General features: G+C 31.1%; 3 protein-coding genes across 3 annotated transcripts; 1 reads left to right on the forward strand and 2 right to left on the reverse strand.

Annotated features, from left to right (window-relative positions):
* The first annotated feature begins 5,654 nt into the window (after positions 1-5,654).
* LOC126678048 (F-box/kelch-repeat protein At3g23880-like) lies at positions 5,655-7,060 on the forward strand. The gene has a single exon (XM_050372915.2). It carries the CDS (start codon positions 5,710-5,712, stop codon positions 6,898-6,900), a length of 1,191 nt encoding a protein of 396 aa, XP_050228872.1. The 5' UTR covers positions 5,655-5,709; the 3' UTR covers positions 6,901-7,060.
* A 67-nt stretch (positions 7,061-7,127) lies between these two features.
* On the reverse strand, positions 7,128-11,503 carry LOC126678047 (chloride channel protein CLC-e). Its single transcript, XM_050372914.2, has 6 exons — positions 10,743-11,503; positions 10,469-10,669; positions 9,860-10,326; positions 9,007-9,549; positions 8,414-8,622; positions 7,128-7,714 (listed from the first exon to the last, which is right to left on the reverse strand). The coding sequence occupies exons 1-6, from the start codon at positions 11,449-11,451 to the stop codon at positions 7,684-7,686; spliced, it is 2,160 nt and encodes a 719-aa protein (XP_050228871.1). The 5' UTR covers positions 11,452-11,503; the 3' UTR covers positions 7,128-7,683.
* Positions 11,504-19,719: 8,216 nt separating this feature from the next.
* Positions 19,720-24,538, reverse strand: LOC126678050 (UDP-rhamnose/UDP-galactose transporter 3-like). The gene is made up of 5 exons (XM_050372918.2): positions 24,375-24,538; positions 21,911-22,095; positions 21,623-21,823; positions 21,383-21,544; positions 19,720-20,262 (listed from the first exon to the last, which is right to left on the reverse strand). The coding sequence occupies exons 1-5, from the start codon at positions 24,502-24,504 to the stop codon at positions 19,933-19,935; spliced, it is 1,008 nt and encodes a 335-aa protein (XP_050228875.1). The 5' UTR covers positions 24,505-24,538; the 3' UTR covers positions 19,720-19,932.
* Between the last annotated feature and the right edge of the window lie 2,779 nt (positions 24,539-27,317).

Raw genomic sequence — 27,317 nt, forward strand, 5'->3', positions numbered from 1 at the left:
ACGTTTTGAGTAATTTGACTCTAAAGGACGGGTTTCGGACTTTGAGAATCATTAATCTCGAGATTAGCTCGACGTTTTAGATAATTAATAATAATAGAAATGTTAAGAACGTTATACGATTCTCTAGAATGAGAAGTGGTATTCGCTAGGTCGATGATATGACTGAAGTTATCGAATACGTAGATAAGTATAAAATGAAACTAAATCCTAAAACTTAAAAGTATTATACGTATAGGAATACGAGATTCACGTCTAACTATTAACGATTTATCAGACGTGTCAGCGAGTAGTGGAGTCAGTAGAAGCGGACTAGCGATAGCGTACTATCAGATCGATCATATCATTTCTTGGATTGCGGTCACTGTGAGTTGTATTTTACTTCATGTATTATATATTAAAATTATTTTATATAATTACATATACTGTTTCCACGCATCGCATTATATATAATTAATTGAAATGCTATATGTTTTATAAATTTCTATATATGAGAACTAGTATGCGATCCGAAGAAACTAGCTACCTATTGGGTGTCAATAGGCTGTGTGATCACCAGTATCGAGTCAGTCTAGTATGTTTGCATTTGAGAAATGACTTGACACAGCTGGGAGCTGATGATGAATACGAAATTTATGATTGGGTATATAATTTGATACGAGTGAGCACTCGGCTACGGTGTAGTCCGGAGTCCCCGTATCTAGTGGCTGGGCCACCAGCGAGTTGGACTCGCGATTGATATTTACGATTGGGTTGAATGATAATGATAATTCGAGAAATGTGTCGCATGTTAGGATATTAGTTTCGTACGGATCAAATACATGTTTATATGTTTCAGGTTATTATTTTCTTGAGATGCGATGCTATGTTTCTATATTAATATTGTTAGTAAATGTCAACTCACTCAGTATTTCCCTAAATACTGACCCCTCACCTTTGATGTCTTTCAGGTGCTTAGATTGTGGACTTAGCTAGAGGCTAATTTTGAAGTCCAGAAGTCAGCTGTGTATATATAGTTCTGACTTCTGTGAATGCTGTAGTAGTGGTCCTGTGTCGACAGAATAGTAGCCTAGACAGCAGTTCATTTTGATTGTACATATTAACTGCTGTTATTGTTTATATGCTTTTTGATAGGCTACGTGTTTGATATATGATTAACGGCCCAGATGCCGGTGAGATGTTTTGAGACACTAACTGATGTATATAGTACCGCGAGGCCAGTTCGTACAGGGTACGGTAACTAGAGCCCGCGAGGTTTTGGAACAGTTAGTGTAAATGTATGATTATATGTTATATATGTATATTTGCTTCCGTTGTTTGATATTATTTGTTTATATTATTTGCGAAAAATTAATAGTGGTTTGAGGCTTGCTACGGGTTCCGGAGCTACCACTCCCGTTCCCTAGCGCCGGTTGCGGCTCAATATTTTGGGTCGTGACAGTTTTTTTGCAGAAAATCGTTTTTGTGCAGAAAATCGTTTTTTGAGCATAATATCGTTTTTTATACAGATTTTTAGATCTAAAATTGAAAAAAAAATTCAAGAGTAATTTATTTATATCTGAATGTTAAAAAATCGCAATAATCACCATGAATTAAAGAAAAGTTCGCTAAAATAAAAAATAAAAAAACAGTGGAGCGACGGTGGAGCGATGAAAAAACGGCAGCGGAGCGATAAAGGAACGAAAGAGAAGAAAGAAAAAAGTGGAGAAGAAAAGAAGAAAAAAAAAGAAGAAAAAATTGCCGAAGATCAAAGAAGAAGAAGAAGAAGAAGAAGAAGAAGAAGAAGAGAGGAAGAAAAAAAAATATAAAAATATGACAGTTGTCATATGATAAGAATAAAAATATATATTTAGAGTAAAAAATTAATAAAAAGTAGGTATAATCATAATATAAACATGTTTTAGAGTAAAAAAAATAAAAACATTAGAATGATGAGGTATTTTCTCTATCTTTTTTTTATTGAGGTAGGAAATCAAATTATTTTAAAAAATAGAGTATTATCCTAATCTTCTCTATAGATAACACAACGGAGCCGAAATGCAGCCCGATCCAGATTTCAACTTGGAAGCACCTAATTAAGGGAGATTTACTTATTTACCTAAAATAAAATAATATTTGTAAATTTTACCTCAATCCGAAAAAATCCTTAAAAATACATCATTGTTTTAAACTTTTTGTAATTTTACTCCCCGTGTCATAATATATTAGAATTTTACTCTAACAACCACCTTTCTCTTTCTCCCTCTCCTTTTTCCTCTCTTTTCTCTCTCCTGACACAACCTCTGCCACCTGACACTCTTATTCAACTTATTAACAAACCAATTACTAACAATTTCTTACTTACTAACTTTTTACTTGCTCACTATTTTTTTTATTCTTCTTTTTCCTTATTTTTAAATTAATGACAAATATATATATTATAAATTATTATTAAATTTGACTTTTTCTTTTTTTATTTGCTCAAATATTATTAAATTTATTTATTAATTTTAAAATATAAATTATCACTTTAATATTTTATTATATGAATAGCAAATTTAAAAATTTATATGAATTGAATATATTACTAAAAAGGATATTAATAATAAAAAATAAATTTTTATAAATATTTGAATATATTTAGAATAAAAAATATTTAATTTTTTTATATAATAATTATATCTGTAATTTGTTTTTCATGCATGCATCATATTATCATATTATTATCGTAAAATTTTATCATACTATTATCTTCACATTATCATCTCGTTATCATAATTTTTTTTCATAACAGTTATCATACTATTATCGTTGTATTATCATAAAACCTTATCATACTATTATCTTCACAATATCATCTCGTTATCATAATTTTTCTGTAATTTTTTTTTCATGTAAGCATACTATTATCATTTTACTATCATAAAACCTTATCATACTATTATTTTCACATTATCATCTCGTTATCGTAATTTTTATGTAATTTTTTTTCATATAGGTATATATTATCATACTATTATCATTATTTTATTATTTTATTATCATCTGGTTATCACTGGTATCATGATTCTTTTTGTAATTATATTTTCACGTACGTTATCATTCAATTATCATAACATTATCATCTAGTTATCATACTATAGTGTTATGATAACTACATGATAATGAGTGATATTAACATGTTAATCAGACACTATTTTATCATACATTATTACAGTGATACTGACATGATAATCAGATTAGTTATCATAACATTATCATTATGTTATCATGAAATCCTTCTATAATTTTTTTACGTACGTATTCATAAACTTATCATACTTCATTATCATAACATTATCACACTATAGTGTTATGATAATGACATGATAATGTACTGATATTGACATGATAATCAGCAACTGTTTTACCATAACATTATCATAGATATTATCATTTCGTTGTCATAACATTATCATTTAGGTACTATAAAACATTATCATCTCGGTATCATATAATTATACTATGATAACGAGATGATAGTACAGCGATAACAACATGATAATCAATTTTTTTTTTGTAGAATTTTTTTATGCAGTGTTATGATAACAACATGATAATACAGTGATACCTATATGATAATCATAGGCTGTTTTTTTTTTATAAAAAAAATCATTTTTCTGTAGTGTTATGATAATCATATGATAATCAGATGCTATTTTTTTGCAGAAATCGGTTTTTGTGCAGAAAATTATTATTTTTTCATCATAACATCGTTTTTCATGCAATAGATGTACAACTGAAAAGAAATTCAAGAGTAATTTATTCAGATCTGAATGTTAAAAAATCGCAATAATCGCCATGAATTAAAGAAGAGTTCGCTAAAATAAAATATGAAAGAACAGTGAAGCGATGAAAACGGCGGCAGAGTGATGAACGAACAGCGAAGAAAAGGAAAAAAATGGAGAAAAAAGAAGAAATAAAGAAGAAGAAAAAAATTGACGAAAAAAAAGAACAGAGAAGAATAAGAAGAAGAAGGAGAAGAAGAGAGAGGACAGAGAAGAGAGAAACAGAAAGAGAGAAAAATATAAAAAATGGCAGTTGTCTTATAATAAGAGTAAAAAAATATATACTTAGAGTAAAAAATTAATAAAAAGTAGGTATAATTATAATATAAACATACTTTAGAGTAAAAAAATAAAGGCTTAATCACCAAAAAAATGTCAAACCTATACGTTTTGTGTCAATTATAGCCAAACTTTTAAAAATCACCAGATTTAGCCAAACCTTATATGTTCTGTTTCGTTTTTAGCCATTTTTGAATCGAACCGGTTTTTCTGACACCGTGTCGTCCACGTCACCGTCAACTAAGCAATTGGCTCGCATGACAGCTGAAGTATTTAAATAAGGTTTGGCTATAACTGACACAAAAAAAATAGGTTTGGTATTTTTAGGTGACTAAACCTAATTTTAAATTCAAACCAATTTTAAATTCAAACCAATTTTTAAATTTAATAATTAGTAAATTAATTATATAATTTATATAATTTATATATATTTTAAAATAATTAATATTTCCTATTTAACACTAATTAAAATTAATTTTAAGTTTTTATTAAACCTAATTAAATCTAATAAATTTACATCATAATATATTTTAATGAATATGTAATTAAAAAAACAAATTAATGTATTACTTAGAAATTAATGTTAAATTAAATTTGGTGAAAGTGTTTAATGTTCATGATGATTTTGAACTTGATTTATTATTTTTAATGTTGTTGAGATCTTGTTATGACTGGATTTAGGTAATAAATAAAATAGTTATGTGTAAATTAAGGTAAGTTTTTGGCTATACCGAGTAATATGACATATGCATTTATACTTATAAACATCATGATATATATTGATTACACCACAATGAGCTTCACTTTTTAAAGAAAAAACTGAGAAAAAAGATTACACTCGTCCTTTAAATAAGCAGTCTATTCAGTGAGTATTTCTATGTTTATGTGTGTATAGTTGAATTATGAACATTGTCGTATGTTTGTTGTGTATATTACTCTCAGATTACTCGTTGGAAGACGAACAATTGGGTCTCAAACGGCGGCGGAGTCAACAAACCGACGACTGAAATTTAAAAAAAAATTAAGATGAATATGATATTTTTTCAATAGAATTTAAATTAATTATATATCCATCAAATATGTAAAAAACAATTATTATAATTAATTAAATTTAGTAAAAAAAATAGATTAATTTTAATTAGCGTTAAATAAAAATATTATTTTTTAAATATATATGAATTTTATTATAATATAATTAATTATTTAATTTTAAAATTAATTTTATTCACCAAAAAATACCAAAACTATGTATTTTGTGTCAGTTATAGCCAAATCTTATTTAAATATTTCAGCTGCCATGCCAGTCAATTGCTTAGTTGGCAGTGACATGGACGACACGGTGTCAAAAAACCGGTTCGATTTAAAAATGACTAAAAAAAACAGAACATATAAGGTTTGGCTAAATCTGGTGATTTTTAAAAGTTTGGCTATAATTGACACAAAACGTATAAATTTGACATTTTTTGGTGATTAACCCAAAAATAAAAGCATTAAAATGATTAGCTATTTTCTCTGCCTTTTCCTTGTTGAGGTAGGGAATCAAATTATTTATGAAAATGGAGTATTTATCCTAATTTTCTACCTAATTAACTTCATTTACTGGTACTCATAACAGAGAGCAGCGCCCATGGCAGAGGAGAAGCAGCTGTTGATGGTGACCGATTCTTCTCGCAAAAGATTAAACGAAGAAGAAGAAGAAGAGAGCAGCAATAAGAAAGGCAAGACATCAGCACCACACCAATTACCTCATGAAATCATCGTTGAAATCCTTTCACGTTTGCCCGTCAAAACCCTAATTCGATTCAGGTGCGTTTCCAAATTATTTAAAACCCTAATTTCTGATGCCCAGTTCATCAAAACCCACCTCACCAATTCCAGAAACCTCAGTCGCAGTCGCTTAGTTGTTTTAAGTAGAGGTGGCTCAGCCTTATCTGTCCTTAAATCATGTCCTCTGCACTCTATTTTTGACAATGACGCTCTTCAGCTCCATTCTTACTCTTTCTCATCGCACAATCACTATTGGCTTGTTGGGTCCTGTGATGGATTAATATGTTTGGCTTTGAAGCAAGAATCTGTCACCGTAGTCAATCCATCCACAAGGGTTCTCCATGAATTGCCTTATTTAGGGTTTCAGAAGAAGTTCGGCAGCTATACTGTTTTCGGGTTTGGTTATGATAGTCAAAATGATGACTATAAGGTTGTTGCTGTCTTCTGCTATCAAACTAACACGAATACCCCTAACAGGGGCATTGGGTACCAAACCATAGTTGAAGTTTCTAGCCTGGCTTCCCGTCGCTGGACGAGGATCGGTAGTTTTGCTTATGGTGTACCCTATGACGTGTCAGGGAAATATGTCGATGGCACTCTTAACTGGCCAGTCATGTATCAAGGTGATTCAGGATTAATGTGGGATGTCGTTTCTTTTGATTTAGCAAAAGAGACATATAAGGAGGTTATGCAACCTGATTACGGAGAGTTAGGTTATGACAGGACATTGGGAGTATTTGATGGATGGCTCTGCGTGATGTGTAATTATCGCGGTGTTCGTGCTGATTTGTGGGTTATGAAGCAGTATGGGGTGAGAGAATCTTGGGTCAAGTTGGTTAGCATACCGTATTTGGATCATCCGGGTTCATTCTGGTATTCAGTGCCGTATGGTATTGCTGATAATGGTGAAGTTTTGATGGAGTTTAACTCTTTGGTGATTTACAATCCTAAAGATGGAACATTTAGGTATCCTGTGATGGGTAACACTGATACTTGGGGTGAGCCGGAAACTTATATTGAGACTCTGGTTTCGCCCAAAGTTGAGAATTAGCGTTTACTCGAATGGATCTGGTTATAGCTTTTACCATATCAACTATCGTGTTCCTTCTACTTTTGTTGTATATCGTGTTCCTTTTACTTTTGTTGTATATATTTATTTAACTCCAGTGTCTAATGTAGTTGCTAATTGCTGCTTTTCATTTTCTTGGGAATCTTACAGTGTCGCTATGCTCTATTACGCATTAATCTAATCATCTTTGCCATCCACAGATTATAGAATACAATGGAAATTTTACTGCATCTGTATTGTGTTTTTTTAAATATAATTATAATTATTTACAGTTATTTAGCAGTTTGCTGGTTGTATAGTTACAGATTGTAAGAGTTGGAAACCATTCTACTCGGGCTTTTATTGAATAGGAATAGGTGAAATTGACTCAATCTTAAACTGACCTTTCTCTCCATCTTCTACAAGAAGACATTTTAGCTGTATCCATTTTGTCTGAGTACTTTCTTTCTTGCTTTTCTTTAGTGATTTAGGTATGGTTCCGGACAATAGGATTTCCGTAACATCGCTCGAGAATTCCCATCTACCGATGCATAAGTCCCCTGGGTAGGCAGAAGAATTTTATCCCCTTCCCATGTTTAGCTCACCTATTGCTCACAGCTCAGGTCGTCCCCATTAGTCTTGAGCTAGAAATATCTCTTCCGTATATTCGATTGGATTTAGCAGAGTTTAAATTGTTCACCTGTTTGGGTCTGAGGATATGTTTCTCAATACCGCATGTTTTCTCACGTCACACACATCTATTGCTTCTGTTTCTGGCATGGAACATCACATGAGGGATTCTCTGGTAGCTAGAGCTCTGCGTTAATGAAAAATAAGTTCAGACATGACAGATCTACTCTAAATAACACCCCAAATTATTTCATAACAATGATGGAAAAATCTTATGTTAGTTTTAGCTTGATTGGTAAAACAGAACAATAAACATGACATCAGGTCTATTGATTCACACCAAGCAATATTGTACGGAAACAAAAACACTTAAACAGCAAACGTCAAGACAGAAAAAGATGAAATAACATTTGTTTATCAAAACGTAGGATTATACAAATTTTGGTGCAATATAAGACCAAGTACATATTTTTATTGTTGCTAGAAGAAGGGCAAAGGTGTAGTTCTATACTCTAATACTTGATAAAACAGATGAGTATGGGATAGGCTTGGAAGGAAGACTAAGAAGAAATGAATCTGCAGACGATAGGTGAAGATTATCGATATCATATATGTGATGGTAAGGCAGATTAATAGCAAACTAGAACAAGTAGTTAGCGAAATCCTAGTTAATGAAACTTGCGACTTGAGAATGATTGATCTAAATGTTAGGCAAGTTTTGAAAGTGTTTGATGCGTAAGCAAGTTCTCCCTGTTTATCCAATAAATCAAGAACTATTGCAGAATCTACCAATGGCTCACAATTTATCGCCGTGTACATGAGAAATATGTTATTCTATAGACTACGTAAAAGAAGCAGATTTAAGATATGAGAGATTGTGAAGAACCTGCAAGTAACGTTAATGCATTCTCTATCTAAAAGGCCAACTGGTTGCCCTTTGTAGTCTTGAGCATGCTCTGAAACAACTGGAACCTCACTAATACCTAACCTATCCATCATGATTTGCACAGAGAAAAGGTCCATGCTAGGCTTAGCAGTCCATGGCACTTGGCATTTCCCCCCATCAAATGAACATATTTCAGATACTAAAAGCTCCTGAAATGAAACAGTTAACAGGAACTAAGTCATAGGATCAATGTTAGATATAGGGATGTGCATTTGGGTCAAACTAAACTAAAAGCTAGATTTATTTTTTAGAACCGAGCGAATTTTCAATAAGTTAAAATATTTTTAAAGGTTTAGTTTGTACCCAAACTGAACTGAAATTCTTTTACTTCCAAAACTGAATGGAACAAAAAATCTGATTTTGTTTTTATGATGTAAAACCAAACGAAACCAAACGAAACCAAGTTTTTGTCTTGATTTGACTATCTTCTTGAAGAACACAAGCAAAACTGAATGACCATACAAGATCAATGATAAAACATGTTAAACAGTTATTTTACTTTTTTGAAGGTTGTCAAAAAGAGAATTCTATACCTTGTTCCCCTCAGTTTTTGCTTTGGTAGTTCTGCTAAATCCTTCAATGTTTCCAAGAGTCAGTAAACCAAGTAAAACATTGTTGTCATCAACAATCATTGCACAAGACTGCTTCTCTGAAAGCATGAGACTCACTGCTTCAGTAATCAAAGTGCTCATGCAAACTGTTATAAAACGTGTTCTCATAGCTTCTGAAACAATAATCCTCGTCTTATACTCTTCAATTTCAGTTCTAGAATCATCTACACAAAGAGAACTTTCAACTTCACAAAGGTTACTTGCATTAGGAGCCTTCTCAGGTAGTAAAGAACCAGAAGATTGTCCATATTCGACAGAAGCATGTATTTCAGGTTGATTAATCGTAATTCTATTTCTGGTTTCCTTCACGTCTCTTCTTGATTGTCCAGATGTAATCCATGAGGACAACCCAACAGCTCCTAGAAGTGGGAGAACTATTCGATAGTCTTGTGTCAATTCGAAAAGCAGTAAAACTGCAGTAAGAGGCACCTGACACACTCCTGCAAGTGTTGCAGCCATTCCTACCTGCAATCACAAAATTCTAGTGAGCATCCATACAATATGCTTTTGAATGGTGAGGGTTTCCATTATTAATAGTTAAAGAATTAGAAATTGCTTAACAAAAATTGTCATGATTATTATGAGTGTTAATAAACAAGTTATTAGCAAGCTTTTTTTCAGTCATTAAGAAAATCAGTGACATGTGCATTATAAAATAGGAACAAAAGGTAGCAAAATTATACCGACTACAGGCCAATAACTAGCAAAATTAATATGTCAGAGCTTAGACTACAAAATTACAATCTGCCTGATGTTTTATGTCAGAGCTATGTACCAGGCCATATGCTTGTGGTGATGCAACTTCGAAGAAGGAAAGCTGAAATGCTGGATTGAACTGAGAAACTGCGATAGCAATCAGTTTCCCATATGCCATTCCTGTTGCTGCACCAATAAAGAGCGACGGTGCATAAAAACCTCCGACTAATCCAGATGCCCGGCACAAAGACGTTGCAACTATCTTTACTCCCACAAGCTGAACCAGCAGCTCTGCAGGGAGGCCTTTCACAAATGGCCTAGATTCCAGAAGAATGTCGACATTTTCGAAACCCCAGTAGAGGATCTCAGGATAAGCCAAGGCAAGCATCCCAACTGCTAGGCCCCCGGCCACAGGGAACACGGGCCTTGGGATGCCAATATCCGTGTGAAGATTGTTGAAAGCTGACAGCATAAATGATGTACATTTGGATAGAGCCAACGACACCAAACCACACAGGACACCCAGCAACAGGTACAATGGGAGTTCTGAAAATGAGTTCAATAGCTTTAAAAGGAAAAACTCATATCATTACAATAGCACCCTGACCTATAAACTAAGGTATAGTGATGTTTTCTTCATAAAAATGAATATATTGACGAAAGAAGTTTGTTTTTGTAAATTAATTACCACCAATGGAGCGAAAGTCATAGCCGGGGACCAAAAAGGCGGGTTCAGAGCCAAGACCAACTTCAGACACGACAGAAGCTACTACGGAACTAATTATAACCATTGAAGTAGTGTTAGTGAGTGAGGCAGACTTATCTGCGGAGGACGGCCACAGCACCGACTCAACAGCAAAGAAACAACCGGCAACAGCAGCATTAAATCCTGCATAGAGCATACGTGAGTAGAGAGCAAGTAGAAGCAGAATGAAATGAAGTAAAGAGAAGAAGATTAAAACCAGAAGAGATGCCAGCAGCAGAGCCGGCAGCTAAAAGGGAGAGCTTGGTCTGAGATTGGCGAGAAGAAAGAGTGAGAGAAGCAACTCCTTTAGCAATGGAAGACCCAATCTCCACACTTGGACCTTCTGGTCCAAGCGAATTCCCAGTACCAAGAGTCAAACAAGCTGCCACTGCCTTGAGAAAGGGGCTTAAAACACCAGACAATCTGCTGCTGCTGCTGCTGCTGCTGTTGTTGTCATCATCAACGGTTGATCGAATGGTGTTGCAGAAGCTCACGAGCATGCCTCCGCAGGCAGGAACGAAGACGACGCGAGGCCAGATAGATTGAAGAGGCTCTTCTCTGAGCCAGGATGCACCTCTGTATGGAATGCCATCCCAGAAAAGATCACGGATTTCACCTACTCCATTGTTGAACAGCACAACAGCTAGGCCAGTGAGGAGACCAACAACACAGGATGAAACTATAATTCCAGAATTTCCACTGTTGGGTTGCTGTTCGTTTGGGAATGGTGGTGGAGCTCCAGGACTGGTACTTCCAGAATCAGGTGTACTGGTAGCATTGCAAATTCTGAGAATTTTGTGATTTAGAGACAAGGACAAAGATTTACATTTGTGTTTGGAATTGGAACTCAGGAAAATGAAGGGAGAAGGACAAAGATTTAGAGGAGGGAGAGGATGGTATTGGTGGGCGACAAAATGAGTTTCCATTTTCTTATCCAACCATCTCTTTCTTTTCTCATCAACTGCTAGTGTTTTCTAAAGATTAATTATATTTTTTTTTTGAGAGGTTTCCGCAAAAATATAGATTAGCCCTTAAATTATTTTTAGAAACAATTAAGCCTTTTTTATTTTCAAAATAGAACAAGTAACCCCTTCCGTTCAACACCGGTTTAAACAATTGTTAGTTATTGACGTGTCTCTCATAACCATATATGAAAAAGATTCAAAAATAACCTTAATGTTTATAATATTATCAAATTTATATTTATGGATCTTTTAGCACTTTTTCATCTGCTTCTTTTTTTTTTTTTTTTTTGAGATAAAAAGTTCTATTAATCAAAAGCTGATTGATCAGCCAATACATAGAATTTAATAATCGGAGGGACATGCCCCAACCAATTAGATAAACTAAAATAGTCATATGCTACCACATGAGATTTTCTATTAAAACAACATTTATGCATCTCAATTAAACTAAAGTAGTCATTTGCTATCAAACTGATAATATTACAAAGCAAACAGTTGTTGTTGAAGACATCCATTACAACCTTTAAAATAAAGGGAATTAGATTAGCTTCGCTTGCCATGATAATACTAACTTTAATCGCACGACTGCTACAGCTAGCAGCTATAACTTCATCGTTAAAGTACCTAATCACATCTTCTGTGACATATCTCTTCTCTTGAACATTAAAGACATCATCGATATTGACGCAAAACATACCGATATTTGGTGAAATCCGTCGTAAGATGGTGGCTTTAATTGTTTTAGAGATCCAAGTCGCTTGCATCGCAAAAAACAATTTCATCTCTAACGATGAAAAAAACTACTCTTAATTTCGATTAGATCAGATCTAATGAAATTAAGATACTAGAATAGAAAATAATTTCTAGATCTAGACCATAAATGGCCAAGAAAGAAATTTTATTCAAAATTAAAGACAATAACTATGGAAAAAAGCTAAAAAGACTGAATATGAGAGATTAGGGAGGTGATTTTAGGCCAAGAATGGCCAAAAACCACCTCCCAAATGACAAAAAGAAGAAAACTTACTAGGGTTTGAGAGGTTTCTTAAAGAGAGAGACGGCTAGGGTTTTTCTGCTACCTTTTCATTTTTACAAATCATCTGCTTCTTTTTTAAACACCAATAATTAAATAATGTTTAAAATTAAACAATATTTAATAAGAAAAAAACCCGACCTCCGACAAATGAAGGTTTGTCCGTTTAAGACAACTCTAGACGAGTCCATGTTCCTCTAGGATGGGTTCGCCTAAGAAACCCATATATGCAAGGGTTCGTTCTCAGACGAACCCATCATCTCAGATGAACTCTTTTTGGGACAAATTTAAATCTTTCTTGGTTCGTTCTCAAATGAACCTTTCATAAAATAAAGAGAAAATTACACAATTGAGCTAATCACGCTCAATTATAACAAAAATGCTAACTTTCTCAAATATTTACATCCATGCTAATTCTCAGTTTACATTAGAGAGCTAATTACGGGAATTGTTTTCACTTTTTATATATTTCTTCCTAAGCCTACACGTGGAAAATAAATTATCTCTTCCATTTTTTTCTCACCTCTTTTTACATTTTCTTTCTTCTCCACCACTTCATAGAAACTCACCCAGCTCTCTTCATTCAAATCTCATGTCCATTTCTTTATAACGCTTACAACTTACAAGCAACAATCCTTCTTTTTTCTTGATCATCATTTTAATTTATTGAATATAAATAAGAGTATTATTATTTTAAACAATCAAGATCTTATTATAAAACCATCTTCCCATGCTATTCAAAAAACAATTATGTCTTTTATTGATAAAGTTGGAAGTTTTTTTTAAGTTTAAGGTTTGGTTGAGAAGTGGGAAAATGGGTTTTGATTTATTATAATTTTAATTAAAGTTTATGCTCTGTTTGATTAATTAAGTTTTAAAGAAGTGAAAAAATAAAGAGATATTTTTTGGGTTTAAATTAGGCCTAATGTCTTAAAAAACCCCGACCTTTTAGCCCCTTTTCAATCATACCCTGACGTTGAAAATTTGTCAATTTTACCCTATTTTGAATTTTTGTGTTTCAATTGTACCCTGAAAAATTAAATTAACGTCTTTTGCGTTTGGAAATTTGTTTAAAACATTCTCCATGTCTCGCATATATTAATTGTATATTTTTAAAATTTATTTAAATTTAGTTAAATTAATTAAGAATTTAAATTAGTGTTAATTTGATTATGGTTTTTAGTTAGTTTTTAAAAATATAGGACTTATTTATACTTTTTTGAATAAAAAAGAATTTAATTTCATGTTTAGACTTAATTAATTGAATGATTTCATCATTTAAGTAAAAAAATTAACAAAAATCAAAATATTGGGGTACAATTGAAAACGGAAAATTCAAAAGTGGGTAAAATTGACAAATTTTCAACGTCGGGGTGGAATTGAAAAAAAGTTTAAAGGTGAGGGGTTTTTGAGTGATTAGGCCTTTAAATTATTGAAAGTCATGGCAAGCATGAAAAGTGATTCAGAATGAGAGAGATGACATGTATTGTTGTTCTTACAATGAAACATGAGAGGCTTTTTTCTTTGAAATGTTCAGAAATTTTTCTGTAATTTTTGTGTGGAGTGATGATAATAATGTGCTGAAATAGAAATTTGTTAAGAGTGGAAAAAAGAAGAAATAAGAAAGAAATTGAGTCTTTGCTGTGATTTGTTTGTTTTGTTGTATAGATCTAAACTTCTTTTATTATGGTCAAATTTTTCTAAATAAGATGGTTTGATTTTGAATCTTTGATGCAGATGATGTCTGTAAATGGCAAAGATCATATTAGCATGCAAAATTTAAGATCATACATGAGTTTTGATCTAATTTAATTTTAGTTAAGATTTATGGTCTGTTTGATTAATTAAGCTTTAAAGAAGTGAAAAAATAGAGAGAGAAGTTTTGGGTTTAAATTTCAAAAAAACCGTTGGTTGTTGTTTAACTAGAACTGATGCATTCTAACACAGAAGTAAAGAAAATTGTGATTCTTGATGTATAAATAAGAAACCTACTTCTAACTTTAAAATGTTCACTTTACCCACAAGTGCTCGATAAAAATTCTCTGTTGAATTAAAGTTTTTAGCTCATAAATTAATACGAGGAATGATACGTCATAGATGTACCACCAGTACATTATAGATATATTACTGATACATCGTGAATACATCAATAATACATTAATGATACATTGTTGATACATCGATCGATTTTTAAACTAGTGAATCATACAAGTGTTAAAATTATATTTAATATGTATTATGTAAAATGTTTATATTTTTTTATATAAACTCAAAGATTAACTTCAGTTTGTGATAAATTTTATGATGACATTATATTGTTATTAGTTCATCTTTTTTTTATTTATATATATCATGTATATACATATTGGATATATTAATGATATGTTATAAAGACATCACCTGATACGTCATAGATGTACCACCAGTACGTTGTAGATACATTATTGATACATTATAAATACATCAATAATACATTATCGATACATCTTTGATACATCAATCGATTTTTAAACTAGTGAAGTAGCTCATACAAGTGATAATTATATGCTAACGCTAGTTCATCTTTGATCACAAGTCAATTTAATTATTACACTCGAGAGAGTGTTAGAAAATGAGACCATGAGTAAAGCATTCCCTCTTATGATACATTGCAAACTAAATTTTTTTAAAATTGTAATTTTTTTTTATAACATAAGCGTTAAGTTATGATACATTATAGATACATGTTTGATATAAAATTTATACATTGTAATTTTTATATTAAAATAGATGGATTATTAAAATTATATTTAATATGTATGATTTATGTATCGTAAATGTATTATTAAAATTATATTTAATATATATTATTTGTGTATTTTGATATGTATTATGTATAAATAGTGTATTAAAAACGTATTGTTTGTATATTTTGTACGCATTACATGATATCTATTGACATGTTTTCTGATTTTTTGCTCTATTTTTTATATAATTGATGGCACAATAGTGTATTTAATATTATAGATTACAGTAGCAGAGAGAGATATTATTTGTGTATTTAATATGTATTTTTGGTGTATTTTAAGATGTACCATTAAAATTGTATTTAATACTCCCTCCGTCCCACAAAGATAGGCCATTTGGACAAACACGGGAATTAAGAAAAAAATAGTTAGATTAGTTAAAATTAGTTTATTTATGTACTTTTCCATTTTTAGCCTTTAATAATTTTTTAAATAAATAAGTAATATATTGATGACTAATTTTTATATTGGTGTATTTTGCATTGGTATTAAAAATTGACATTTACTCCATATTGAAACATGGAGAAATTAATTAAGTTGAAAATAACAATGTATATTTATTAGGGGTAACTAAGACCTTTAGTTTTAAAATTACTAACCAAAAATAGAAGGTGACCTATAATTTGGGACGCCAAAAATAGAAAGGTGGCCTATCTTTGTGGGACGGAGTGAGTATGTATTATTTGTATTTAAGACGTACCATTAAAGTTGTATTTAATATGAAAAGATTTTGAAGTAAATTGTGTCCGTTTGAATAGTTTTTAAGACGCATAAATAATACTCCATATTAAAAATATAATTTTGAGACACATAAATAATACATATAAATAATATAGTTTTGAAACACATAAATAATATATATATTTATTATTTTTATCAATGTTGAGATTTGATGAAGGGGATACATATTACTATTAGTTCATTTTTTTTATATATCACAAGTATATAAGATGTTATATTGCTATTATTTGATGCGTGAATTTTAATTAAAGTATGTGATACATATATCTTTTAATTTAATATATATTATACATACTTCTTAGAGACAAATAAATAATACATATTAATAATTTATTTATTTATTTATTTTTAGAAATAAGAAAAAATAATCATCAAATACGTCCTCGATACATATCTGATACATAACAGATACATATCCGATACATGTTTGAATAGTTTTGAAAAACTGACGTGTGACGGACGCACGTGTAAGACGCGCGTCAGGCGCGTTTCTGACGCGTTTTGACAGCTGTTTCACTCGTTTTGACAGCTGTTTGACATTTTTTTTGCTTTTTTTTGCTATTTGAGTAAGACATGTGTCTCTTATTTAGTGGTTAGGTATAAAATGTAAACTTTTTAAGTTTTTATGTGCTAGTGTAATAAATGAGCTTAGTTAGCATTTTTGTAAACTTTATTAATTTTTTATATAGTTTTGTAATCTTCTCTAAAATAAAAGAGGGGAAACGGCGAAAGGGTGAACTTGGGCTTTAGGCCCCAAATTCACTCAGATGATAAAGTCAGTGGAATATCAATTTTTGTTGTAATAAATGCGTCTCCGTTAAAGAGTCAAGCTTTTACCCTTTATAGGTTTTTCTGTGTGGCCTTTCACTTTTCAGCGATGTGAGACTTTTGGGTTTTTTGGTGTTCCATCAATTCCTAAAAAAACCAACCCTCAATTTGTTGTTGAGTTTAGACCTATAAGCTTATGCTCAATTTATTATAAGATCATCCCAAAAAATTTAACCGATAGGTTGCAACATGTTATTCTTTCTATACTATCACCTATTCAAAATGCTTTCACTAAGGGTAGAGCCATCTCAGACAATATTTTGTTGGTGCATGAAGTCCTGCATTCTCGTAAGACAAATTTTAGTGTTAATGCCCACTTTATGGCTCTAAAATTAGATGTAAGTAGAGCTTATGCTAGATTGGAATGGTCGTTTATCGAAGCCATGCTTTATAAATGGGGTTTTTCCTCTCAGTTTATTAATTGGATTATGCAACGTGTTATAACTGTTCCCTACTCTTTACGTATCAATGGAGTGAATCCTGGTATTTTTCAAACCAACCCATGGATTAAGATAAGTGGACCTTTTATTGCCATTATTATATGTCCTATGTTCAGAAGGACTTACACATATCCTACATTCTATTTCTTTATCCAAACAGTTATTAACCCTCACTACCTAACTATTACCAATTTATTGTTTGCGGATGATACAATCATATTCTCTTAAGCTACACTATCAGAAATCTCATCTATTCAAAATCTTTTTCAAGCTTATGGTCAATGAGTGGGCAGTTTATCAATTTTAGTTAGTAAGTAGTGTTTTTTAGTCGTAATGTCAATGAAAACCAGCATCAACTTTTCTCAAATCTTTTAGGTATCTCTTAGCATACTCCTCAAGGTAAATACTTAGATCTATCTTTTCAATTTATGAGATCAACGAATATGACTTTTGCTGGGATTATATCTCAAATTGCCACAAAATTTCAAGGATGGAAGAAATCCTTCTTGTCTTCAGCCGGTAAAGAAAATTTAATCAAAGATGTTACTACGGCACTCCCTATCTATGCAATGATGTGTTTATGCTACCTAAATCTCTTTGCCATCATACAACTCATCTTGTGAGACAATTTTGGTGGGTGAATAGAATGAGAAAAGGAAAATGTATTGGATAGATTGGGAAAATGTGTCGTAGTAAGTGGGAAGAAGGATTAGGGTTTAAAGACTTAGAAGCATTTAATCATGCTTTACTTGCTTAACAAGTATGGCATATTCTTCAAAACACTAATTCGATGATGTTCCAAGTTTACAAAGGAAAATATTTTAAATCAAGTTCCTTTGCTACTGTTGCTCTAGGAAGGCTTCCATCTTGGGGCTGGCGTAGCCTCCGTTGGGGATATCGTCTCCTACATACAGGCCTACTATGGAGGGTTTCTAATGGATGATCCATTCATTGTTTCATAGACCTTTGGATTCCATATGATTTTCCTTTCCTCCTAGCTAATGCCCTCAATTCAGGAAATCTAAAATGGTAGAAGAATTTATAGACCCTGTGACTAGAACCTGGAAGCAGGATAGTGTTCAGGAATATTTTTAGCAGGCATATGTGGAAAAACTTATGTCTATCCCTTTGTTCTATTGGCCACATCACGATAAGTTACTCTAGAGCTATTATCCTTCAGGTCAGCACTCTGTTAAATCAGGGTATTATGTTGCTTTCCATCAAAGATACATGGACTTCTCCTCCTTAGTTCCATCCATGAAAAAAAAGGATTGGCAATTTCTATCGAATATTAAAATTTCCCATAAAATAATCATATTTTTATGGAGGTGCCTTCATGATGGTCTTCCTTCCGCATCTAATCTAAATGTTAGACTTCACCTGAATCTTCGATGTGCTTTTTGTCATCAAGAGGAGACATTAATCCATATTATGTTTCATATCCATCGGTCCAAAGAATTTTGGTTTGCATTTTATTTTAGTTTTCGTTCAAACTGGGATGACATACCTACCTTTGTTGGCTTATGGACTAATATCTTATGCGTCTATCTGTTTTGGCAATAACTCCTTAATTAAGCTTTTCTGTTTTCATCTCCGGTATATTTGAAAAGCGAGAGATTCCCGTCTTCAAGCATCACATTAAGCATTAAACCACAACAAGAGTTCCAAAACAGTATTAAAATCCAAACGGACTTAACTACAAGCTGCACTAACCAAAATAAATTGCATTTTTCTAATGCATGGACAAATTTAGATACTGTTTAAGGTACGTATGATGCAGCGGTAGCTGACCATCATAAATTTGGAGCTGTTGGGATCATTGCCAAGAACCTTCAATTTAGAGCGGTTTCCAAGTTCTCGATAATTTTCCGTCATATTTGAGATCCGGGTATTTTAGAGCTATTAGCACTAAGGGAAGCTTTAAATTAGGCTCGAAGTAATGATTGGAAAAAGTTAGTTTCAAAGATGGTGCCATTCAAGTTTCTTCAACAATTAATTCAGGGATATGTATCAATATATTATGGCAGATATTTGTGCCGATATCTGACATCTTCGTCGATTTTTTGATTCAGCAGAATTTCAATACATTCCTCGAAGATTGCATAAGGAGGCGTACAATTGGGCTCAACAAACAAAATCTTCCTATATAAATGTGTTTCGCTAAGGGTGTTTTAGGATCTTCTTTCAAGTTTTGTATCTTCTCTCTATCTATAGATAAAAAAAGGCTAACATTCTAGAATTAGAAAATGCTAGATAATTCTAGGTAAGTGGAGAAAGTTGAGGAGTAGTTGGTAACTTTTAACACTTTGCATATCAATATGAAAAGAAAAACAATGCTCTTCCATTTTAATTAGCTTGAAAGATTTTTTATTTGAATAAAACTAAACGAAAAAAGGGCATAAAATATTTTTTTATTTTTTGATAATTGGGGGAGGGGGGAGCGCTTGTGGGAGGAATTGAACCCACGACCTTGACAATCAGCGCTTATTAAAAATGAATTAACAAAATGGCATTGTTAGCAAAGCGGTCTATGTAGAATGTTCTCCATCTATACTTTAGAGAATAAGTAATTCAACAAAAATTATGTTTAATTGTTACTCTTCTTGTAAAATGATCAAACTTTGGACTGGACAAGCTGAATATGTTTGATTAGCGGAGCATCTTCCTTATCTGGTTGTATAAAAATTTGAGTGTTGTTTGATTTTATTTGCTTATCAGCTTCAACTGCCCAGCTGTACACAACCATCCCAGCAACAGCAACACCCATTCCTATTATATTCTTCAATGTGAGTTGTGAATCAAAGAGTATCCACCCCAATATAAGCACACATACAGTTTTCATGTGTCCTAAAACCTGAAAGGACACTGCTGAGAAACGCCCTATGCACAAATACTGACTCACATTGCAGAATACAGCCAACCCGCATGATACTATTATGAAAATCTGCAAAATAAATATCAAAAATATTGATCAATTTGTATCTGTAAATTATATCAAGGAATGGTATTCATCTTTAAAGGGCTATTGAATGTCCAATATTGGCTTGAGTGTTTATAATTTTATTAATATTTTCCAGTTAAGATCATCCTTACATGACAAATTTGCTCTAGAAATACATTATTGTATAAGCTCTCATTCTTAAAGTCGATTTTAGAAAAACATTATTGCATAAGCTCTCTAGCAGATTTTAAGAATATATTTCGTGTATGATATTAAAATGATCCAAATTAAAGTTTAGATATCAAGAGTGATTTTATAACGGGAACATACAGGTTGATTGGGCCGGATTAATTGGAAACCAGCTAGTTGTCTCATCCGGTTATATCAAAATTTTAGAGTTAAAAATCGATTTAAAACCGGATTGAAGCAAAAAATCCTATTCAACTCTAAAACTCTGCCGATTCGTTTTCTGAAAAATTTGTTAAAAACTATTCGATTTTTGAAAAAGTGGTGTGAATAGGGGGCACATATTCATTTTTTGTCCTGCTTTTTGTCCTTAATTTTGGGGTAAAATAAGAGATTATTTTTTAAAAGCAACAGATATTTTATAAAAGTAAGTGTCTTTAAAATATGATAGATAGATTCAATTTAAAAAAAAAAAGCGAAAAGTATAAAAAAAATCCTCGAAATCTTTACAAAAGTATAAATTAGCCCTTTTATTTTTTTAGGGTATAATTAAACCCTTTTTATTTTTAAATAGAACAAATAATCCCTTTCCATAAACACTCGTTAAGAATTCAGTAAGAAAAAGTGGTATAGTGACAGGGAAAAAATACTATAGAATTAGCTCTACAGTAGGGCATAGGGCATGAGTTTGTAAATTTATATTATATAATTTTTAATTTAATGAAATTTGTATTTTATATTACATAATTTTTAATTTAATGATTATTAGTTATTAATATTAAAGAGTTTTTGAGTTGCGCTTGTTGAACCAATCGAATCATAAACTACTGATGTATCCGGTTTGCTCTCCACTCTGATTGTGAACATAATGCAGTGTAGAATTGATATAAACATTGAACTAATCAAACAAAAAAGAAAATGCAATTAAAGCACTTACAAATGCAGCAGGCGAAAATGCATAATCTGAGACCAGTTTTCCAGTTAAACAGTAGTCTACAAATGGACCTGTAACCAGTAGAGAAAGTGCTTGTATTGGAGCTGTCTTGCTTAGCAGTTCAAACGATCCGATGGAGTACTTGGTTTGCAAGGACCCAATTGACTGTTCCACAAATACAATCCACAATAAAACAATTGAAGTCATGTTTGTGCAACTTAATTTATACAGAAAAAAACTCACAATTTGTTGCAAAGACGAGGAGAAGATGGCGACGGCAGCGGAGATGAAGCCGTTGGCAGTAACTTTGACATCAGTAACAGTGCAGACTCCGACTCCTACAACAACTACAAACACAGCAATCTTCACTTGCCTCGAATACTGCTTTCCATGAACCATCCATTCCATTACACAAACCACAGGAATCATACTCAACTTGGAAATCTACACACAGACACACACACAGACACACACGGTTATTAATTGTGTTAATTTCTTTTGAAAGAAGCAATACAAGTATGAAGTAATTACCTGATAGAAGCCAACAGAGTTGAGCATGAGGCTCAAGTTCATCCCCGTGACCGACACATTTGCAACAATTGAGAACCAAATAAGTTCCCACATCGGAACATGCTTTGACACAGAATATCCACTCGCATTTGACACCAACCCAACCAATGCAGTTACACAAAAGTGTAGCCCTGTTAATGTAGTTGCTGCCCAAGTAAAAAACATAAATCTCATCAGATTCATATCTAATATATTTCATCTCTGTTATAGGTGCAGCGGCGTAGCCAGAAATCGAAATTAAGAGGGGCAAAATAGAAAAAAAATTCATATGATATATATAATCTAATTTTTTTATATAATTAAGGGGGTCAATATGTATTAATTATCTAAATAACAAATTAAATTTTAAAAAAATTACTTGAGAAATTTGTAATTTTGGAAAAATAAGAGAGGAAAATACACCTCTTATCCACAACGTGGCTCCGCCAATGTATAGGAGAATTCGACAAAAATGATTTAATGTATCCTATTTTGTACTTTAAAATGCCCCATTTTAAAAGTTTTATTTCTAATTTATAATTTAACTATAATTTGGAATTTATAAAAAGTCTTAATATTTATTTTCCAAAAAAGTTATTGCATTATAATATAATAATTTGTTTCAACATTTATCAAATTACAGTATATATGATTTGTTATATTCCAGAAAGAGTGAAAAGTTATATAGTTGCTTAACATACAACATTATTTGTCTTCTAAAGAAAAATTATATGATTATTGGTTACTGCTTATGGTTAGATAATTTTAAATATACTCAAACTCTTTGATTGGTGTAATTGTAATTCTTATTTGTTCCTCCCATATCTCTTCTAACTAATTAAAAATCTCAAATGAAGTTAAGATGAGATAACAATCTAGCATGAAAAGATCTATACTGAAGTTAGAGGGTGTTTGATTTGTCAAAAATAATAGAAATGAACAATTTTATTGTGTCTGTTCATTTTATCAAAAATCAACAAACAAAATGAGTAGAAATCTAACTATTATCTCTTACACCTATGAAAATAGCGGTGAGCTCAGGTCGGTTCAGTGTGTAAATATTCAGAATCAAATCGAACCATCCTTATGAAATAAAAAATAAAGTTCTGGTTCGATAAAACGAAAAACACAAATAAAGTTTAGTTTTTTTTATTTAATTTGGTTAACCGAAATTTAAAACCAAATCAGAATCGAAATCGCAATGTTTGAAAATTGTAAACCAAATTGAACCATTTTAACCAATTTTACCTATCCACTCCCAATTTCGGTTTGGTTCGGTTTTATGGTTTGATTTGATGTTGTGGTTTGGTTCGCTTTTATAGTTTGATTTGATATTGTGGTTTGGTTCGCTTTTATAGTTTGATTTGATATTGTGGTTTGGTTCGGTTTTTGCTCATCTTACTTGAAATTAACTTTTCATTCTTATGGGGATAAAATTAAAATTTAATTAAATATTTTATTAGTGAATAAATAATACATAATTATACGAAAATTCAAAATTAATGACCAAATTTTAAATTACAAAAAATTGAAATTAAAAATTTAAAATATATATTTTTTATTTTATGATATTTTATACTAATGAAAAAATAAATAAAATTAAAATTCATTTATAGAAGTATATTTTTCGTTCTAACTGAACCAAACCGAATTATTTTTTCCAAAACAAACTAAAAGTTCAAGGATTTAAATTTTTTCAAATCGAACAGGACTAGTCGTTTGTTCGATATTAGATTGATTTTTATAATTATCAAATCGACCGGCAACGGAAAATCATGGTTTTTTAAATTAAAAAAATCGTCATTTGCCAAAAACAAAATTATCAAATCGAACCTAACCAAACCATTTTTTTTAAATCGAACTAAACTAAAAATTAAGAATGTAAATTTTCCAAATCGATTTGGACTCGTCGGCACAGTTTGGTTTTCAATTTTATTGATTATTGGTTCAGATAATTTATAACTTCAAAAAGAGTTATAATACCCAAAACCAAACGGAGCTGAAAATCCAAATTTTTATAAAATTAAATCAAACCAAATTTGTCTGCTTTTTTAGTTTGGTTTAATTATTCCAGATTGGTTTATATTAAACTTAACTGGAAAACAGATTATGTCCAAAACCAAACCTAATTAAAAAGCCGATTTTTTGTAATATGAAACTAACTAAATTGAACTAAGTCCATTTTTTTATTTTTTAGAACCGAATCGAATCGTACCGAATTAAAATTCAACTCAAAAGTTATGTTTAAAATCAAACGAAACTAAGAAATGAACTATTATATAATATCAAACAGAACCAAATATTGTACGGCGTTGAGACATTTATTCTCATTTTCATTCGTATACTAGTTTATAGAAACAACCAAACAATATACGCAAAACTATCATATTTTTTTTTATTATTCAAATGTAGGAAAACAAGAAACGAAAGGAAGAAGAGCACATACCGAAAGTGAAATGAAGAGCAGTAGGGGACATGAGTTGCTTGTTAGCCATAATGATACCAATGGAGCTTATAATGTTGATAGACCAAGCTCCAGCATCTGAAATAGAGGATGATGATTTTTTCTCCTCCATAGAATTTCTGTTTTAAAACATAAAAACAATGAAATGATAAGAAGATTTATTATATACATTTTGATTGTTTGTCCATTTCTCAGCAAAGTAAACCCCATGTTACCTACACGTTCCCATTTAAGTGAGCTTCACATAATCTTTCCCTTTTCTCAACTCTTAAGTTCCTTCTTTCTTACTATTTCTCTTCTTCTTTTTTAATATTTCTGCATCAATCCCCACATATTTGGTTGTAAGATTCAAAGCTCCATTTGAATCCAATTGAGTTTACATTACAGAGCTCCAACTTGAACTCCAGTTGCTAGAATTATTGAGCTTTGAGCTCAACTTGGTTCCACATATGAAATCTATAACATATATAAAAGTATATTAGCATAAGAACACTTTTATTCATGGATAAAATACCCTCTTCATAATTTATAGACTTTTAACTATAAAAAAATCTTCTATAATTCTAATCAACCTCTAACATTTCCATAGAAATAAAAGTCCTCTATGTCTTTTTTATTATAAATTTTTTCTAAACATAATCAACCAATTAGAAATATTTCCTAATCATAATCACATATACAACATCATAATTTTTGAATTACATCAAGTCTTTTTATATATTTTAGCTGGCTTAATACATCGGTTAACTCCAAAATTTGTTTAACCTCTAAATTTAATATTTGACCTATCGAACCTCTAAACTCGTTAGATTATCTTTCTTAACCCCCTCAAACGAAGATTGGGTCTCAAATGCACTGACGTGGAGAAAAATCTTTAACTGAACTGTCAGTACGATTGCCAAATCACCAATTATATAAGGCTTAATATATTGTTTAACCCCTGAATTTGTACCAATGATATCGTTTAAATGATATTGTTTAAATGATATCGTTTATTTTGTATATATTACAAGTTTTAATAAAACTTTAATAAAAAATAGTTATTCTTTATTTCATAATTATTTTCATTTACTTTAATTTTTTTTAATTTTTTTAATTTGCAACTGCAACGGATGGGATGAGATCCGAAGATCAGGTTAGAGGCGGCTTAAATGGCTAGCAAAACTATTATATTGTATTGTTAAATATAGTCTTCATATAATAAAAAATAAATTGAAAATAATATACATAAATAAGCTATGATAATCATAAAATAAATATTTAATAAACTGAAAATAAATGTTATATAAGAAAATAATAAACTAAAATAAATATTAGATTAAATAGTAATAATTATTAAATAAGGTATAACTATTTTTCATTAGAATTTTATTAGAAATGATAATGTATACAAAATAAATACAAAATAAACGATATATTTAAAAAAAAAAACTAGTATGCAAAGGATGGAAAAGAAATAAGTATTTTGTATAAATAATTATCAAAAAAAATATTTTGTATAAATATATTTTATTAATAATTATTAATTAAATTAAATACATTTTAAAGATGAAATATAAATTAAAATAAATTTAAGGGTTAATTGCAAATTTATACACGAACTTTACCCTAATTTACAATTACAACATAAACTTTGAAACTTGGCAATGTTAGTAACCAACTTTACACTTTTGGCAAATCGATACACCAAACACGAAAAACACTAACGTGGACATTGTAATATACCGCCATGTGTCGTTGCATGATTGGTCGGTGTACCAATTTGCCAAAAAATGAAAGTTGGTTATTGACATTGTCAAGTTTCAAAATTTATGTTGTAATTGCAAATTAGGGTAAAGTTCGTGTATGCATTTGTAATTAACCTTAAATTTAAAACTTACAAGTTTAGAGGGTAAGAAGGATAATCTTATGAGTTTAGAGGGAGAAATATAAATGAGTACAAGTTCAGGAGTCAAACGATGTATTAATTTTCTCCACCTAAGCTTTGATATCTGCCCTATCGTGCTCGTTTTTGTTTAAACGCAGACGTCAAAGTCAGGTGGAGGAGGAGAGCTTAAACATTTATAAAATTATCAAATTCGGAGGTCAAAATGGATTATTCGACAAATTAAGCGGTTCGATATGTCAAACGTTAAATTTAGAGGTTAGATAGGTAAAAGGATAAAAGTTGAAGGATCAAACTATGTATTAAGCCTATTTTAGCTTATTTACATTATTGCTTTAATTTTTTATTTTTTATTTTTTATTTTTCATTTCTATATTTAATAATTTTAAAAAATGAATGACGATAAATATAAAAAGAGAAAATCGCGTGTAAATATTTCAAATATAAATCACGATAAATATAAAAATTAAAAAATCACTGTAAACACCTATTTTCCGAACAGGTAAAAAGTGATAAGGGACTGAAGCGTCCAATGATGATTTCTAGAGAAATTCGTCCGGGTGACGACCTTGTGATCCGCTTAGTTGGATTCAAGCTAGCCAGATGCGTGCGTAAATGCAAATTTGATGGATTGAAACGTAATTAGCTGCAAATAGTCAACAAAAATCCAAAGAGATTGTGATATAAGTGTAGAAATTTAACTAATTGAAATATCTTAAAAGTTTATGGACTAATTTGTAAGTTTACCGGACAAAAATTGACCATACCCAAACGTTTGAAGCCCTAGAGGTCATTTATGATACTTCTAGGCACCAAAATAGACTTTTAGTGCCCCTTGACTTAACATGCATGCTAAAATCCGAATTTTAATTATTTTATCCTAATAATAATAGTAAAATCTAATCCTATAACTCCATCACTTCATACTCTATCACCTTTCTTGTATATCTACAAATTAATGTAGTTAATAGAAACCTAAATTACCTTAGACTTTAGGAACCCTAACCCTAATTTCACCTCTAAAAATACTACTATTAATT

The sequence above is a fragment of the Mercurialis annua genome, linkage group LG4 (assembly GCF_937616625.2).
Source record: "Mercurialis annua linkage group LG4, ddMerAnnu1.2, whole genome shotgun sequence".
NCBI classification, from domain to species: Eukaryota; Viridiplantae; Streptophyta; class Magnoliopsida; order Malpighiales; family Euphorbiaceae; genus Mercurialis; species Mercurialis annua.